The sequence below is a fragment of the Dysidea avara genome, chromosome 3 (assembly GCF_963678975.1).
Source record: "Dysidea avara chromosome 3, odDysAvar1.4, whole genome shotgun sequence".
NCBI classification, from domain to species: Eukaryota; Metazoa; Porifera; class Demospongiae; order Dictyoceratida; family Dysideidae; genus Dysidea; species Dysidea avara.
The window spans coordinates 38,000,094-38,017,974 of record NC_089274.1 but is presented as its reverse complement, the minus strand read 5'-3'; the positions used below and the strand labels follow the sequence as shown (position 1 = coordinate 38,017,974).

Here is a 17,881-nt window from a genome sequence, read left to right as displayed (position 1 = left end):
ATAACTATTGGTAACCCTCATAGGCATATGTGGACTTATGCTGTAGGAACCAGTGAAATATATGGGAAGGTCTGCCCATGTGCTGGTGTCCCTGGTTCAATTCCTCCTTCATTTGTAGGTGAACACTATTATTGTGAGTCTGGTAACACTGGACCATACAAGGACACTATCCATACTCATTATGGGATGGTGCCGGCTCTGTACAACAATTGTACTAACGTTGGTTCATCAGAGAGTTTCCTATTACTCAAAATGACAACATTGAAGCTAGGATCTGTACTAGTGAAGATTACAACAATGAAGCTGTCCTTGTTGATCAACTGAGACTTTATGTACAGTAATACACACTGATGACTCTTCACCAAATGATGCAACCAGTGTAATATATATGGCAGATTTGAGTGTGTCTGTGCATGCACACTACCACTTTTGCATGTCTATATGACAAGAATTTTCATGCATTTAAATTATATTGCTGTATATTTAAGACATCTTATAATTTATATAAATTGCAAAAGGTTTGAACCATTCTAAGGTTTTGACAGGCATGCCTGTGAATTACATATGTACTATTTTCATGATAGAAATACAAATTTTGTTTGGACAAAAGATAAGCTATTTTATCATTTATAAATTTACCACTATATACGGTGGAGTATTATTACATATACATGTTCTACAAACTAGCTTCATAAGAAATTTGGTGCTTTTATCAAACAGTGAATGATTTTATCATAGGATCTTATAGGGGCTGCACTATGTCCATAGCATAACAGGTCAAACAGTGAAGAGCAGCATCATGAATGGCTCCAGGAATTTTGATAACTGGTTTCCAACCTTGCCAACCCTTTTTGTGATAAGAAAGGAAGGCATATTTGTACTTTAGTGTAAGAAGTACATACTGTGGAGCATGATGCCATGCAATCTAGAGAGGTGGAGAAAAAGTTTTAGAAAGATTGCTAGATCTTCTGAAGTTGAATTCGAGTGTGATTTCAGCAGTTTATCAGGTACTCTATCAAATTAATGGACTTTTGCTTGACTGTTGTATTAGTATGACTTCTCTATTAGAGTAAACTAATGCTTCGGAAGCCCCTCTGGAGCTATCCCTGCAGCGCAGATCAGCGTGTCTTCACTGACTATATTATGGGGGAAACAGTATAGACAGTGTGGATTTCCCTTGGGGGATTTTGGAATATGGGGGTAACAAAATATAATTATGTGGAAGACTGGAAGTCTATGATAGCTGGCTACACTATGACAGCTGGCTACACTATGATAGCTGGCTACACTATGATAGCTGGCTATACTATGACAGCTAGCTACACTATGATAGCTGGCTACACTGACAGCTAGCTACACATGTTAAGTTCACAACTATATAAAATATTTGAAATAGTTTCCAGCTTCTACTAGCTGTAGTTAATCATTTAGCTAAGGCTGCTAAGGCTATGCCTGTTGATTTAGATTTTTGTGATTAGGTGACTGTCCTACGGTTAGCGCTTGATGAGTGTTGTAATAACAGCAATGATGTAATTATCTAAGAAAACCATGTGTAACTCATGCATGTACACAGTCATTGTATTGGTAGAGTGGCTATCATGATAAAAGCACTAGCTTACCGTACATGCCCACAATTGGATCTACTGTGTGGATCTGATATGTGGTCGCATGTTTTGTCTGAGGATTAATATTCACATACTGTTTGTTTGTTTGTTGTTTTGTACACTTTTATCATAATCATGATGGTTATCTCTCTTTGAGACGATAACTGTATGGAGGCTATTTTAACACATCATGTGGGTATATCAAGTTTATGATATATCGTGATATACTGCATGCTTACAAAATAAAATGCCATTAATGATACTGTCTTACAAATGCAGCAAATCACATTTAATATGAAGCTATATGCAGTACCGCTTATAGCTTAGAAGTTGTTTATGGGATGGATATAATAATAGCTACATATAAGCAAAAAAAACTTGTACATAATAATATGAAACGAACCTAACATGATTTTTGTAATGAGCATAGATAATATCAATTATCATGATAAATGCTTCCATAGGTGTATATTTTGGTACATTTTTTCAATATTGCCCAACCCTATTAGAGCACTGTGTAACGTGTGTATGCTGACTAACCAATATATATGAGTCATTGTATTGGCTTCAATTGCATGATACCACATGGGACTAGCAAAATAAAAGATTGTACTTCGGATATGGTACTAGCAAGATGGTATTTACTCTTGGTACTAGTATTAGGGTATTTTTCATGGATGTAGAGCAAGGAAATTAGGATTTCTGAGATTAAATCTGAGAGTAGTTATTTTCGCTGGCTGTGCATGATAATGAATTGGCTTAGCCAGAATTGCAATTTTGAGAGTTACCTTGCCGAGTGTGCTAGCTATCACTATTTAGAAAACATAAGAAACTGAGTATAAACTTAGGTTCTGTGATATTGAATAGCCATCAGTAGGAATTTTTGAAAGTTAGACCATCTGCAATGATACTGAATCTGAGAGCATTTTGAAGTCAGTGTTTGTAATTTTAAACCTGAAAAACTATATGGAGTCTATTCAACACACTGACCATCTCTGAGAGGGCGTTTTTAATAGTTTTGTGTAGCTACTCGTATAATGGCAGGTACAGAGGTAGCTATACTCTACACTGCCGGACTGTAGCTACTGAGGTCTGACACAATTTTAGGAGGAGAGGGGTGAGATTTTAAGGGGAGAAGATCCCACCACACCCTTAACAGCTAGCCTAAACACACGGAAAGGATCTCCCGAGGTTTTTTTTTCAGCTTTTTTTTAAACACATGCAGGCCAAAGATAATAATATAAATCTATAATGAATGTTACAATGTTGTCACTGAACCCCATGCACCTTCAGCCTCTTTCTGGTGAGACCCTTCAATACAAAACAGCTAATCATGATGATAACGCAAGGCTTAATTGACATTGCAGCTAATGGTTTTTGGGGAGGATGATTTGAGAGGTCATACTTTGATGTCAGAATTTTTAACTCTAGTGCACCCTCAAATCAACCCCTACACTCTGCATAGTACCGACGTCATGACAATGAAAAAGACGTGAATACCAAAAACGGGTTCATGAAGTAGAGAAAAATGCCTCATTTACTTCCTTAATTTTTACTACTACTGGTGGAATGGGTGATGCTGCTACTCAGTTTTATAAGAGATTGGCCAACCTTTTGAGTGCAAAGCACAGTCTTTCCTATGGAATAGTGATGGGATGGCTGAGATGTAAATTGAGCTTCTCTTTGTTGAGGTCTGCAATTATGTGCATTCGCGGTGCCAGGTCCAGTTTGCGCTGTCCCATTGCTGAGGCACCGATTGCTGTGCAGGTCGCTGAGGCCCATATTTAAGATAATTTGTTTTTGTTTATTATGTACTGTTTTATCTTATGTCATTAATTTGTAAATAATAATAATAATAATAATAAACGTTCAAACAGTGGGTAGAGAGGCAAACTCTGCCCAATCCTGTGATGAAGGAATTGCTTCCATTACAGAAGCTTCTCTAGCAAACTGAGCGGCTTGATCTCCGGATATACTGAAACACACCCTGTAATATTTCCGTACACGTACTTATCTTATCATCCCTGCTCCACGTGATCAAGGATATATGCTAATCAGCACTTTAGAGACGGTAGAGCCGAGGGTAGAGCATCTGAGTATTTCTCGTCGTTGATGGTGCCTGGTGAGATGACCAGAACGTCCCTTTACTCAGTGTTCATTCTTTTTCTTGGTAAGTCAGTCTAGTTCTATGTGTTGTGTAGAATTTCGCAATTGAAGTGAAAAGTGTTGCCGCCGATGTTACTAAGGTGTGTCATCAGCATCCTTGTCGGGTACCCTTCTTGTCTACCATCTTTTTGCAGTGTACAGGATGAAGTTAGAAACTTTGGGGGGCGTACTTTAGAACGTAGCGTTCGGGTTTGAAACTTGATTAACAGATGCATGTGGTTTTAAAATTTTACTTTGTGTTGGTAAGACGGTAGTGCTATGCATACTTTTCTCCAGGACTTCATAACATCTGTACAACTTCTAAGTACCATGTTTGATTGTACAATCACTTGTCAATGCATCATGGTGTGCAACCGGGTGTCACAAAAGTACTTACTGTAGGGAGATCTGCGACCACGTCAAAGTCTTGACCAGCCACCAAAATTTCTGTGACCAAGAGCCCTTTTCTATCTTTGACGGGTGACTTAGTGATGATATTTCAGTACTTTTCTATTGTGGGTCGGAAATTTTACACTTTACCGTTGACTTTGTACGAATTTGGTGGCCTTGACCTCTGACTTACACATTGACCGCGGTTGCAGATCTACCTACAGTGAGTGCCTGCATGTCACCCCCATGTAGTAACCATGTGTGTACTGAATATGAAACTTCTAGGGTCATGACCTTCATATTCATACTCACTTGTGAGTTGAAACTGCATAATTTGTCAAAACACAAGGGAGCCACATATTTGTTATTTTCCTTATACCTGCCAGTATAGCATGTACTTGTCTTACTGTATGCAGCTGTGTAACAGATAGACTTGTAAAGTAGTGTTGATTGGTAGACAATGGAATAGTGCACTTATTTGCCCAGATCTGTTGTCATTCAATGCCTACTATTAGGTTAGTTTTATGAAGTTTCCAATTTTATCAGAAAGTGTAGTGTAGTTGCTCATTCATTTTATCTGGTGCTGGTACCACATGCTATACATTTGTTCTATATGTATATGCCAGGAATTTTGCTGACATTGCTAGTCAACCATCTCCCACCATTTAACCTGTTGGACTTTTTCTATGATTTTTATGGTGATACCCTTGATATAAGATCACTACAGAGTTCAACTATTAGATGATATCACAATTCATTGTGGAAACTAAAACCACTTGTGGTTTTAATACACAAATTTTGCTGATGTTTGTTGTTCCACCATAAATCTGAGTACTGTATTTCCTCGTATAAAAGCCGGGCTTTTAATTCCTTCCCAGCATTTTTTACCTGGCCTGTAAATGAACAGGGCCTTTATTTGAGACCGGGAATTTGCTTTTGATTTGTCCGCCTGATTCCCGACTTCAGGTGGTGGATTACTGTAGTGGTAAGTATAGAAAACAGTAATACAATGTGTTGACTATATAAACAAGTGTGGAAATAGTTGTATCATGTATATCTGCATGCATGTGGACTCACCTGGACTACACATGTGATTACTCGTATCTTCATCTGGCTCCAAACTCTAGTATGAAGAAGCTGCAGCAACAGAGGAAACAATTACCAGTAGACTCAAGCAATCGGGCTTCTATTTGAGACCAGGCGTTTATTTTCCAAAGGTGCTGGAAATCCCCAGCTTATAATAGAGACAGGCGTTTAATCGAATGCGATTTTTATACGAGGAAATACGGTAGTTGAAATCTGTACCACTAGTTGCCAGCTCAATATATTCACACAGTAGTCGTTCATCCCGCATGTCAGTTGTGTGACTTCTGTGCAGCCCGATGTACTAAATTGTGGTGCTAACTAGGATGTAAAACATTTTAAATATCATTTCAAGTGGTCAAGCTTGGCAAGTGTGTCTTAAGCTCTTAGTAGTGCTGTAGTCAAACCCTCCAATGTGCTAATACCACACAAGTGATGAATGTGAACTAATAAGGTAGGTTGAGTCATGCATACATTAGAAGCCATCGTGATCTAACTGCTAACACTTCAACTACAAGATATTTGCACAATAAAATTTACTGCATTTAAGAGAGCATTTATATGAAAGATGAGCATTGAGGGTGAGTATGTTCAGTGTGCATTTTTCTCTTTACAGCATACATGTACATAGTATGCCGTATGACATCCAGCTCTGCTGAAGGAGTTTATTGTAGTATAACTGTATGGAATCCTTTACGGATGTATTTTTGGAGAATTCATATTTTTTGTAGGTCCTCCATACTGTCCCACTAAATGAATTTTGGACCTTTGCTCTGTTATTCCTTGCATTGTATGCTTACACTGTATTTTATTGTCCTCTTCCTTCACAAAGGTTTAAGATGCTTAGCTGTTGAGTTTCAGACCAACTGTCCACAAGATTACTTGCAGTATGGTGAACAAACTTGCTTCAAATTCTTCTTTGATACTCAGGACTCATTTGATGGCAGCTCAAGATATTGTCAAGATCAAGAGACTGGTCAACTGATCACCATATCCAATGCAGCTCAGCTCAACCTAATATCAACCTATGTGAAACTGTATACTGTGCTGCCCTACTGGGTTGGATTAAGATATTACAATAGCTCAGTGTTGACTGATATTGATGGTACCATTGTGGATGCTGGTTTGTTCAATTTGGAATATCAGGCTGATCAGGGTGATTGTGTAAGTGTGATCCACTCCAGTGATGGAGATGTGAAAATTTCTCAGATGGATTGTAGTCAAGTGAACAATTTTGTCTGTCTGAAGAAATGGCCAGGTACAGTGGGTGTTGCACAGTGTAACCTGTGTAGACATGTTGGTAGGAGGCCACTTTTAGAGCAGAGGGTTCACGTAGAGTAATAAACATGTTGTATAGTGCACACTCTCACATATGACACACTACTTATAACATGCTATAGTAGTACACACACTACACCACACGTAAGTGCAATATGCTACACACTATGTGCTAGTCACACTACATGCACACAAACTATACCATACACACACGGTATGCACACTACACAACACACACATCCACTGACAAGGAAACTTGCAAACTTCATGAGCAGATGTAGTATATAGAAGGTTTTGGTCATGATACATAATATTGTACAAAATTAACCGCTGGATAGTACATATGTTGTGTGGTCTGTTTCTCTGATGTTACATTGATCTCTTTCTTACACAGCTCCACCTAATAGCGTTGACATCACTGGTACACCAACTGGTTATAACTTTATTGGAGTTTCAGTTGCTTATGGTTTTGATGAAGAGGATGTTCAGTTGACATGTCAGTTCACCATCCCTGATGATGACTGGTCTGCACGAGTGATGATTCAATGGAGGTTCAACGGTGTGGATATTAATGGAGCATCAGAAGAGCTGTCCAGTGGAATAGCCACTCATACTGTCACTGATTTCCAGATAACTAATGAAGGAATGTATAGTTGTGTGGTTAGTACTGACTACTGGAGTGTTACTAGTACCAACTTGTTTGTGAAGATGGCAGGTGTGTACATGTCTGTCTGTCTGTGTGTGTCTGTGAGCTCAGTCTCACGTACTGTGTCATGTAGCAGTGTATGACCTGTTTTCCTTGTTCACTGTTTCCTTTTGTGGTCACTTCCTGTTTTGTATGTTGGTTAAAATTGATGTGCTGTGCAAGAGTTGTTTGTCTAAACCACCACTAATTAAATCAAGAGTTTTAAATTATTTTCTTATGGTTTAAGGGAAAGTATATACTAGTTTATACTGTACTACAGGAAATCCTATTGTCCTTTTGTAACATTTAATACAAGTTAATAGAACAGGAGCATAGGGCAGACATGCACAAATGGCCCATCTGGAATGTGCTAATGAAACATTGTACCACCTCTCTGCATGTCATGGGATAGCAGTTTCACATAACAATGAGCTGTAGCACTTGCCATTCAGCAACTGGTATTGGTACCTAGTGTTCAGTGTTGAGTGTTCAGCAGATTATCCTGCGATTGCCCACCCACCCCACCCACCCATTTTAAACTCCAATGTTCTGTGTTTAACAGCTAACCTGGCATCCTAGGATGGAGGCCAGGGGCGCAGTAATACTACTTGAAGAATAACCATAATGCTGATGGGCATAGCCATCTCTCAAGTGCAGCCAATCAAAATGCAGAGATCAGAGAGACACCCTAACCATTTTACTTGAGGGATTTTGCATGTCCCAATGAAGTCCTGGGCTTGCCCAATCTTTTTCTCTAAATTAGCCTATAAGCTAAAGTGTTAGTGCTCACTGGCTTGCCTGAGATGTTAACTGTACAGTATTGGCAGTGTCCTTTCATTACTTTCACAGGTTCTCCAGGCATAGAGAGATATCCCCAGAATGTTACTGTATACATGGGCCAGCAAGGATTCTTTGAGTGTAAACCCACCATTGAAAGCTTCCCTGTTCCTGATGTGATCTGGTACAAGAATGAGACCAGACTGGATGTTGATGGACAGCAGTCCAAGTACTTTGTCTCTCCTGATACTAAGACACTTCTACTATCACAAGTGGATGACTCAGATGTTGGGGCCTATCATTGTGTGTTGCAGAACCCTGTTGGACAGCTGAAGAGTAATACACAATATCTGACTGTCATACCAGCAACAAATGATAGTGAAATAGGTAGGCAGTTTGTTGATACAGTGGAACACCACTTAACAGCCACCTGTTTCATATGACCACCCTGTTATAGTGGCCATGTCAAAATTTCATTAACCAGCACCTCATTAATGAAATACCATATAACGGGTTATTTTTGAAGGGGTTTAGTTTTCGAATTATTCGAAGAGCAGTGGTTCTACACCCTTTAAAAATGCTATTTATGCACAATCGATTTAAACTTTTATGTAGCTATAAGCCTGGAAGTTACTCAGTGTTCACTACTACATGTGAACTCTACAATAGTGTGTAACTGTTAAACTACAATTGCAACGGTATATCATAGCTTTGCATTGTTATTTCAAGCCAACTGCTAGAAAGCAACTGTACCCTAAAGTTACTCGAGGTTTCTCTCCGCATGTGGACATGTGCAACGATTTTTGCTCCTGTCATTTCAGTCTCGCCTGAAAACAATATTCCCCTAGCATAGTAGTCCATATTTCATTGTAGACATGATGTCCCCTGTATTTTTGCACGTGGTGGCCATCTCAAACAATCTGCTTAGGTAAACATGCACTACCAAAGTTATTTTTGTTGGCACTATGCACAACATTTGAACATTTGAAAATAATACCTATGAAATTAATTTTACCAGCTTTCCCATTCAAAATTAACCCATTATACGGTAATTAGTGTTACCTATAATATCGATTTATCTACAAGTTCTCTTCATTTTTTATTTAGCTCCTGAGATAAAGCTTCACCCTCAGTCCGTTACAGTGCTTGTTGGAAGAAATGCTACTTTTGACTGTGTTGGTTCAGACAGCTACAACCACTCCAGTATTACATACAAATGGTTGGCTTATGACAGTGATGCTAGTGTAATAGATACCAGTTATAGTGTGTTGTCCAGACCTGGTGTCTTCAGTTATCAGGTCTATAGTGATATACAACTAGATGATATCAGCTTTGTCCAGTGTGTGTTTGAGGAGACTGTAAATTCAGCCAATGCTACAATCACTGTAAACGGTGTGTGTCTGTACCTGTAATGGTGTGTACTCATCACACAACACACGCACGCACACAAATACACACGCACATACACACACACAACGCACACACATGCACGCGCACACACACACACATACATACACACACACACATACACACGCACACACACACACCTACATGGTAAATAGTACTTGTGCACAAGCAAAGCGTTAGTAGGTCTTCACATAATCATAGCAGCCAACTTAATTTAAACATTAAGACTAGTAAACCTGTGCACTAGGAAGGATTCTACAAGTCATGCAGAGCAATGCTTTTGGGAACAATATCCCCACAGGATGGCTGTATTGTGTCTGTCACAGATAAAGTATGCACATCCAAAGATGCATCCATCTTGACCTGCCCATGAATGTGTATGTAGTTGACATTTACTTACAATTAATTACTTTATTACGTGTAACTTCTGGCCACTGGTACAGTATACCAGTGGACCATCAGTGTGCGGCACTATAAAGGTTTTAATAGATACTTTTAATTTAACACCTAGTATTGACAATGCATACAATATATGTAACATATCATTTACCACTTATCAACTATCATCATATTTCAGAGCAAGCTTACATCACTGATATTAATGATGAAGATACACTGCAGTATGGATCTGATGTTGAACTGACCTGTACATTTAAAGGCAGACCAGCACCAGTAGCAGAATGGTTCTTTAATGGCCAGCTAGTTAACCAGGAGAACTACAGAACTGTTGGATACTCATCAGTGCTGACTGTTAAGGATTTCCAACCCAACAATGTTGGTGTATATCAGTGCCGTGTGTCAAACTGTCCCTGCCATTCACACACACGGTCTATAAACTTGTATGGGACAGGTAAGATCAATGTATGTCTGGTACTTTTTACTTGATTTCTTAAATCAGCATTTGAGTACTGCACTGTGTCTATAGTGTATGTTCTATTAGAGTAGTTTGTGTCGGTCAAGACAGCTCAGATTTATTTCATGTTCACACACACACACAGATGGTAAACCTGGTGCTGTGTTCATGTCACTACTGGCACTGAGCAAATCAGAAGTGTCAGTTGGTTGGTGGTCACTCTCACAGCCTAACTCTGACCCCCAGCTCATCCAGTACCAGGTATGTATGTGATTGATACTGTGCGTATTTGCAGGTGTTGTGTACATGTTATTTGTGCCAAGTTGTAGTGTACTAGTGTTGCGCTTGAGCCTAGACTAATCTCACCCAGACCCTCCCATATTAGGCAATCACTGGTTCTGGTTTTGGTGTTCAATTTAGCTTAGAAATGTTACCATGCTCATAGTAAGGAAAGACTATTATGTGTCCAAAGTATGAAGGCTTGATTTCTTTTTATTCTGAAGAAACTCAGACTTTGTTATCCTAGTCTTAGATTATGCATAATATGCTTTGATCTTTGGAGGAGAATGAGGTCTTTAAGAGACCTGTTAGTAGGTCCTTAAAGTTGGTTAGATACTTGCTAGCAGAAAGACCTCTAGCATTGCGGATCTCACTTTTGATCATGAATTTGCTATGTTCGTCCAAGCATATTACTGGCTAACAACCTGCAGCAGGTGACCAGTCGCCCAAGCCCATATGCGTTTAACGTCTGCATTCCTCTTATAAGTGAATTTGATCGTGATGATAAGTATTTTTATAACAGATGGATAAATCTAGAAATATCACAGAAAATTCTGTTTAGAGTGCATAAGTACAGTATTTTTACGCCTTCTATTAAACTATTGGTGAAGTTTACAAAGACCTAGATGGGTAAGGTTCCTTGTAAAATTGTTACTTTGTGTTAGACCAGTTCATTTAATGTGAAAGTATTTTAATTACTGTGGTATTTTCTATTGCGCAATACTGGATGCTGTGGTTAGCCATGAAAATGTACAGAAACCATTGGGAAACGGACAACCACGGGAACTAAATTCTTTGTTACACAGAAAGTAAAGAAGATATCCATGTTTTGAAGACAGCATGGAAAACTACATTAATTTCTACACCTGATGGTGGTTATCTGCTGCTCCTGGGTGTAGTGATTGGCAAGTTATGAGCCGCTGAAGTTGAAAGCACCTGGCTGAAGTTGAAAGCGCCTGGCTGAAGTTGAAAGCGCCTGGCTGAAGTTGAAAGCGCCTGGCAAAAAAGTTGTCTAGTAACGAAGCATGCAAGCAGGTGCTTGTTTCTATGTTTGTATGGAATAACAACACTAAAACAAGCGTTAGGATCACCTTAGGATCACCCAGATAGTGTTTGCTGACTCACTAAACATGGTGTTTGCTTGTCAGCCTGTTAAGTCGATAGTAGCCTTTATCTTTGAAAACTCTACTACAAAGCTTTGCCAATCAGTTCTGAATGGGTTTCAAGTACAAACTCACTATTACCAACCATGGAAAGCGTTGTTCAGCAAAATCTTAAACTTTGCGGCTCTATAACTCGCTAATCCTTTACCCTATTCACAGCAGACAACCACGAAGCGAAAGAGAAATTAATGTAGTTTCGTTGTATGTACAGAGAATTGGAACATACCGTATACTTTACCAGTAACGGAGATTTACCCATCGATTATCATAGTTTTCCCAATGGCTTCAATACATTTTTATGGGCATCCACAGCATCCAGTTGTTACATCATACGCAATCTATATATATAAAGCTGTCTGTCTGTCTGACGGTCACGCTGCTTACTCACCAGACTTGGCGCGAATCGACATAGTCTGTGTTGATAATGAAGCGCTCATCATCCGCCTACTCTAAGATTGTTATCACGAGTTCACGCGTGCTTCCGTTCGGTCTCTACAGCGCGTAGAAGGCCAAGGTGTAGAGCAACATTCCTTTGAAAACCACAGCACATACTGTTCAAGTGGTAGAACGCCTGACTAGCGTGTAAGAGGTCGTGGGTTCAAATCCACGTGTTGACAGATTTTTTTCTTTCTACTCAGTACCTTTTTGTGAACACCTTTTTAAAACACGACTTTTAGCTCATCATATCTTGGCATGCAAAGCACGTATCGAGGCGGGACTTTAGCGAAATTAAACGCCCATCATCTGGCAACTCGAGTGTTGTTGTAGCAAATCAATACGTGCTTTTGTTCGCTCTTTATAGGGCGATGAAGGCACTGGTGTAGGGAAGGATCACTGAAAAGTTGAGCTACATTCCTGTCAAAACCACTGATAAACAACTGTGGCGATTTGTGCACCTCCCTTAACCCCAAGTTATTATAACCAGCCAGGGTTCAATCCCCGCCTAGGTCATAACTTTTTTTTTCACTTTTGGGACCTTTTTGATGCACCTTTTTGCTCTATCTGTTCCATGCAAGTCTTCATCTACAAACTCTTATGATCAGTTTTTCAGAATTACCTCACATAATAGGGACTCTTATAGCACTTTTGGGACAATTGCCAACATATTTGTCCATCTGTGTGTTGGTCCATTGTGTTGTATTAGAGTAGGTAAAAGCTTCTTTCACTAGTATCCAGATATCTACATCTTTGTTTTAAGCACATAGGTGTGCACTGACATGAAAAACTGTTTGTTCAGACTTACCTCAATACTGCTGTAGTAATAGGCAGCTTGCATGATTGAACAAATACTACTGTGCATCTGAAAAATGATAATACTGGAACCATGCAGATCCATAGTTTACACCGAGGAACTGCATCTGACCTGGCACAACTGTTTCACTATCCTGCTTACATGCTTTCACTCTAAAGATTCATACATTACCTTATTGGTCAATTACACTGCAGGTGTTTCAAAACTGGTTTTTTTTTATGGCAAGAGGTATATGTGTCACTGCAACATCAGAACTGAAAGTGCATAGGACAAGTTCTGAACTTTTGCTTGCCATGCAGTAACTATAACTGCAAATTGTGTTGACTTTAAATTATGCTCAAGTTCATTTCTCTTTGTGACAGTCGGTAAGGTAAACATTAAAATGTAGAAACTGAAACTGTACCATGTGTACACAACCTGTATGTAATGTAGGGTATACTGTATACAATTGCCTTAGCTCGCATGCAGTTTAACTAATTAGCTAGCCTTGCATACATGCTTCACTATAAATTATTATGTACTGCATAAGGATCATGTACTTTAAAGCACTATCGACATACATGCTACACAGCAAATATAGGACACTAATATTTATGCTTGGTTCCCAATATATTAATTATTGTTGCATTAGTTCTCATGTAAAGCAGCAAAGGTTTCGTTTGTTCTATACAACACGTTGAAGTCACTGGTAGGGAAGATGCACTGAATAATTAAACTACATTCCTATCAAAACCACAAACAATAAACTTTAGTGTTTTGCATCATTAATGACATAAGAAAACCTCATGCTCTTTAAAAAATGTGACATCACCATGTACCCTACATAGCTACATTAGCAGTGCTGGTGTTTAATGCTTAGTCCCTCTTCGTGGCATTAAAATGTTTAATGTGGAGATGGTCCTGCACATAGGGCAGGTACCAATGCTTGTTAACACTAATTGCATTTTTAAGGTCCTTAAATGAACTGGTCTTATACCTGGCCTTTACTGTTGTGACATCATAAACCAGTGACAACTGTTTGTTATTGTTATCTTCTATATACCTGTTCTTCACACTGCTGTGATGCCTTACGTACTCAACAACTCATGACTTTTCTTGTTGACACTTAGTGGCTACTGTAATTTTCTTATTTTCATTGTACAATAGTTTTTGTATGCACTAAAAATTATTACACAAAATTTTATAAGATTGAACTACTCTAGTAGAGCAGTCATTCATGTAAATCATACAGAAATATTTTTTACGCAAAAATTTTTTGCATGAAAATAAAGCTAATTACATTATGTATTTCACTATAGCACTGCTCTCAGTTCCACTTCAGCTTTACTAAATAATAAGCGGCATTAAGGTGCGAGTTTCAATTTCTCATTCAGTCTTCCGCACTTAGTGTAATTTTAAATATTATGATGATTTTAAAATGCAACAATGACTCCATCACACCTATATGCCTATATAAAATGATCCCATTATCTTATTAGTCAGTTGGGCACCATGCTCTCGGTTCTTCATGGTCAGAAACCTCACTTTGCTTGGTTTCTAAAACCATGAAGAACCTTGGTCTGGGTTCCTAACCTGTACATAATGTTCATACTTACATTTGTGGCAGGTGATGTGGAGTAATCTTAATGACAAGTCATCTACTGATCAGTTCAGACAGTTCCCTCCCACTGCTAACAACTACACCATAACTGGTCTAGCTCCTGACTATCATCTCAGTGTGACTATGGTGGCTGTCACCCCTAATGGAGAAGGAATTGTATCTCCTCCCATTTTGATATATCCTCTGGGGAATGGTGAGAGATCAGTGTATTTTACATGTCTGTGTTTTTGTATGTGTAGTGTGTTTTTGTGACGTGCAAGTTAGTGCATGTGTTAATAATAATAAAAAATGTGTTTGCGTGTGTGCACTCGCGCATGCACACACACACATGTATAGCATTATGTAGTAAGTGCTGTGTAATAAGGTCACTGTCTCTGTATAGAGATTTTGTTTGCTCAAATAGCATTATAATGAAGCTAAACCTGTTAGTGCATTTTCCTATTAGAGAAGGTCATTCAGCCCTTATTCAGTTATGTTGTACTTAAAAGAACAGAAGTAACTACCAAACAGTATGTTTGTTATTCTAATGAACAATGCCTTGTTATGTTTCATAACAAAAATTTATCAATACTTAAGAATCACACATTTCCCCTCCCATGATCCCAGTGGTTGGCTTCTGTGTAGCAATAGTGGTCATTTTGTTTGTGTGGGTACAGTTCCAGTGTCAGTACTCCCCCAGTAGTATATCTAAGTGGTATATTTGTACCCTAGAAAGATGTTGCAATATCTTACAAGAGTCACAAACTGTATATCTATGTTGGGCAGGACTACTTACTTTTCCATAAATGTTGTATGCTTACAATGTGTAGAGAGTTCTAGACTGAAATCTTTACTCATTACTATACTGAGCTGAAGTACATGTTTATGATAAACATCCAGTATCCTGGCCTGATATCACAAATAATTATTGTGTCAGTATTTTCAGTGCAGACATGTTTGTTTAAATAATCTGTTCTTTTAGTCGTGCAAACAATGTATTGTCTACTTGCATATTATTTTGATGTGTGGTTGTATTTCTCCTCTAGCCCCAGACCATCCTCCAAGATCTGTCCATGTTTTACGCTTTCTTGACCAGGCCACACATGTGATGGAAATATCATGGGAGGCAGTCATACCAGATCACAACAAGGGTGAAGGGGACATGATTGCCTATCATGTACAGTATCGTAACTTTGGAATGGAGACTGGTATGACAAATGAACAAGTTTCAAGCGATGTCACCAGTGTGACCATATATGGAGTGTCTCCTGATGTATATTATGAAGTGAGAGTTCGCTGTGTTGTAATGACCCAGATCTTACCACCTGAATTTGAATCATGTCCATGGTCTGAATGGGTCGAATCAGATGGAACTCCAACAGGAGGTGTGCTCTATGTGTATGGTGTGTTTGTTATTGAATGATAGGAAACTTTGCAAATGAATATAGTTTGTTGGACCAGGTATTATCTCTCTCCTTTTATCATTGATTTACTATTTTTCACCACATTGTACAAACAACATAATATTATGTAGTTGACAGTTGATGTTATTTTGGAACTGCCAGTGTCAGTACAAACTGTTGAGTGTTATATTTTATTTTTAGCACCAATTAAAGGCTCTGATAGTAATACAAGTTTAAAGGTAGGCATCCCAGTGGCCATCATTGCTGTGGTGTTAGTTGTACTACTTACTGGTTGCTTGGTATACAAACTACGGAAATGGTAAGTCAAACCTTAAGTAACTGTGATGTATATTATATTGTATATTTCTGTGTCGTGTAAACTATATGACTGTGTCTCTCTGTTATTCAATAGGGTGGGGTCTCGTCACAGTAGTGTTACCAGTGTGGCTTATTCATCGATGAAGAATGAAAACGCTGAAGATGAGGACATGCCTGTTGAAGCTGCTTTGGATGAACACCTTGAAATGTCTGTTAGAAAAGATTTAGCGTAGCACAGCTAAACTCTTCACAGTTGTACATAGTATACTGTTTAGTGTTATTGATATCAGTTTAGGATATGTGATCCTACGTAACTATAGCACATGTTGATAATGGAAGTGCATGGAATTTTAACATGTAATATACGAAAACTGTGTAGAGGGTAAGCTCACCAAAACCATGTTATAGAGCTGTGTCCAGCATCCACGATGTAAAAAATACATGGTCTTTTAGACTCTTATAACTGTACTGTGAACAAAAACTGATTTGGTGCTAAAAACATCTTGCTCTTTATATTACATTCAAGATATTGCTGTGCTGTTCCCCTGTTAATATTAGTGTGTAGACTGACATTCAATGACCAAGGAAGTTGTGGTAATAAAATTCATTTTCCTGGGGATTTTGTTAGCTAAGTCGACATAACCCTTTTCTGTTACACCTTTTCAGCTATGAGTCACTAAGTCTAAGTCCTTGAAATTAGGTTAGGTAATCCTAAGGCTGCAGCACATGTTGCTGCAGACCTTCGGTGCTGGTCACTGTAAAGCATTAATACAATACAATACAATACAAACCTTGGCAGATGTAGGGATTTTACATACCATTTATACAAAGAATGATTTAAATAGTTTTGTGTGTCTCTTCCTGACCTGCTTCACTCTATATCCCACCACCTGGTGAAAAGATTATAAGTTAAACGGAAAATGTTTACTTTGGATAATCTTCAGTTGCAGAGATACAAACACAACCTCCAGCTTATATGCAATTGTTGGCTGCCCGCTGGGCGGGTTTGAACTGAATTCTTATAAAATTTTGTTTTCTTATGACTGGCTACGATGAATTAGTTGGCCATATGGTAGGTAGAGATGATGCAATAATGTACGTCTATAATGTGTATTCTAACTGAACAATGAACTGATCGTGGGAAGCCTTAGTTTTGTGTACTGACACGTGATTAATTATAATAAAAAGTTTCCCAGCAAATGAATTTCCTGATTGAAGTTCAGTGTCATAGTTGTATTATATCGTAAGTGTGAAATCTATTGGACTGATCACCTCGCTAATCACTGACTGTTCGTAAGGTGAGGATCGTGAATGTTGTCGCTAGTGGTCAGTTAATTTTTATTTTATATTACCGCATGTTGCTAGCTATAATGTAGTTGTCTTTACTGAATAGCTTTGTTGTCGATGTTACACTTGTTAAGCCGATCGCTCGTGTATTATGCATCATACGATAAATTACTCGACAAGATGTTCTGTGTGGGGATACTGCATGTACGATCGAAAAATATAGTAGCTAATTATTTTAATTAAGTTACTGGCTTTCCCCTTGTGGTTGATGACGGAAGTATTGGCAGTGCCTTCAGCAAAGCTGTCTCACCTGTAACCAGACACCTCGCCTATGCAATATGATACTTTGATTGAACACGTCATGTATCTGTGTTGCTA

At 38.6% G+C, this 17,881-nt stretch overlaps 2 protein-coding genes across 3 annotated transcripts in view; both read left to right on the top strand.

Moving 5' to 3' along the window:
• Positions 1-3,616: 3,616 nt before the first annotated feature.
• On the top strand, positions 3,617-16,616 carry LOC136250890 (immunoglobulin superfamily DCC subclass member 3-like). The gene is made up of 11 exons (XM_066043226.1): positions 3,617-3,774; positions 6,055-6,480; positions 6,895-7,215; positions 8,035-8,349; positions 9,070-9,354; positions 9,947-10,219; positions 10,368-10,483; positions 14,523-14,709; positions 15,542-15,880; positions 16,100-16,217; positions 16,311-16,616. Exons 1-11 carry the CDS (start codon positions 3,717-3,719, stop codon positions 16,447-16,449), a joined length of 2,577 nt encoding a protein of 858 aa, XP_065899298.1. The 5' UTR covers positions 3,617-3,716; the 3' UTR covers positions 16,450-16,616.
• Positions 16,617-17,371: 755 nt separating this feature from the next.
• Positions 17,372-17,881, top strand: part of LOC136250885 (uncharacterized) — a 50,907-nt gene continuing 50,397 nt past the window's right edge. For both annotated transcript variants that reach the window (XM_066043215.1, XM_066043216.1), the window contains exon 1: positions 17,372-17,514. The gene's annotated coding sequence lies outside the window, so the exon portion shown is untranslated. The remainder of the gene's footprint in view (positions 17,515-17,881) is intronic.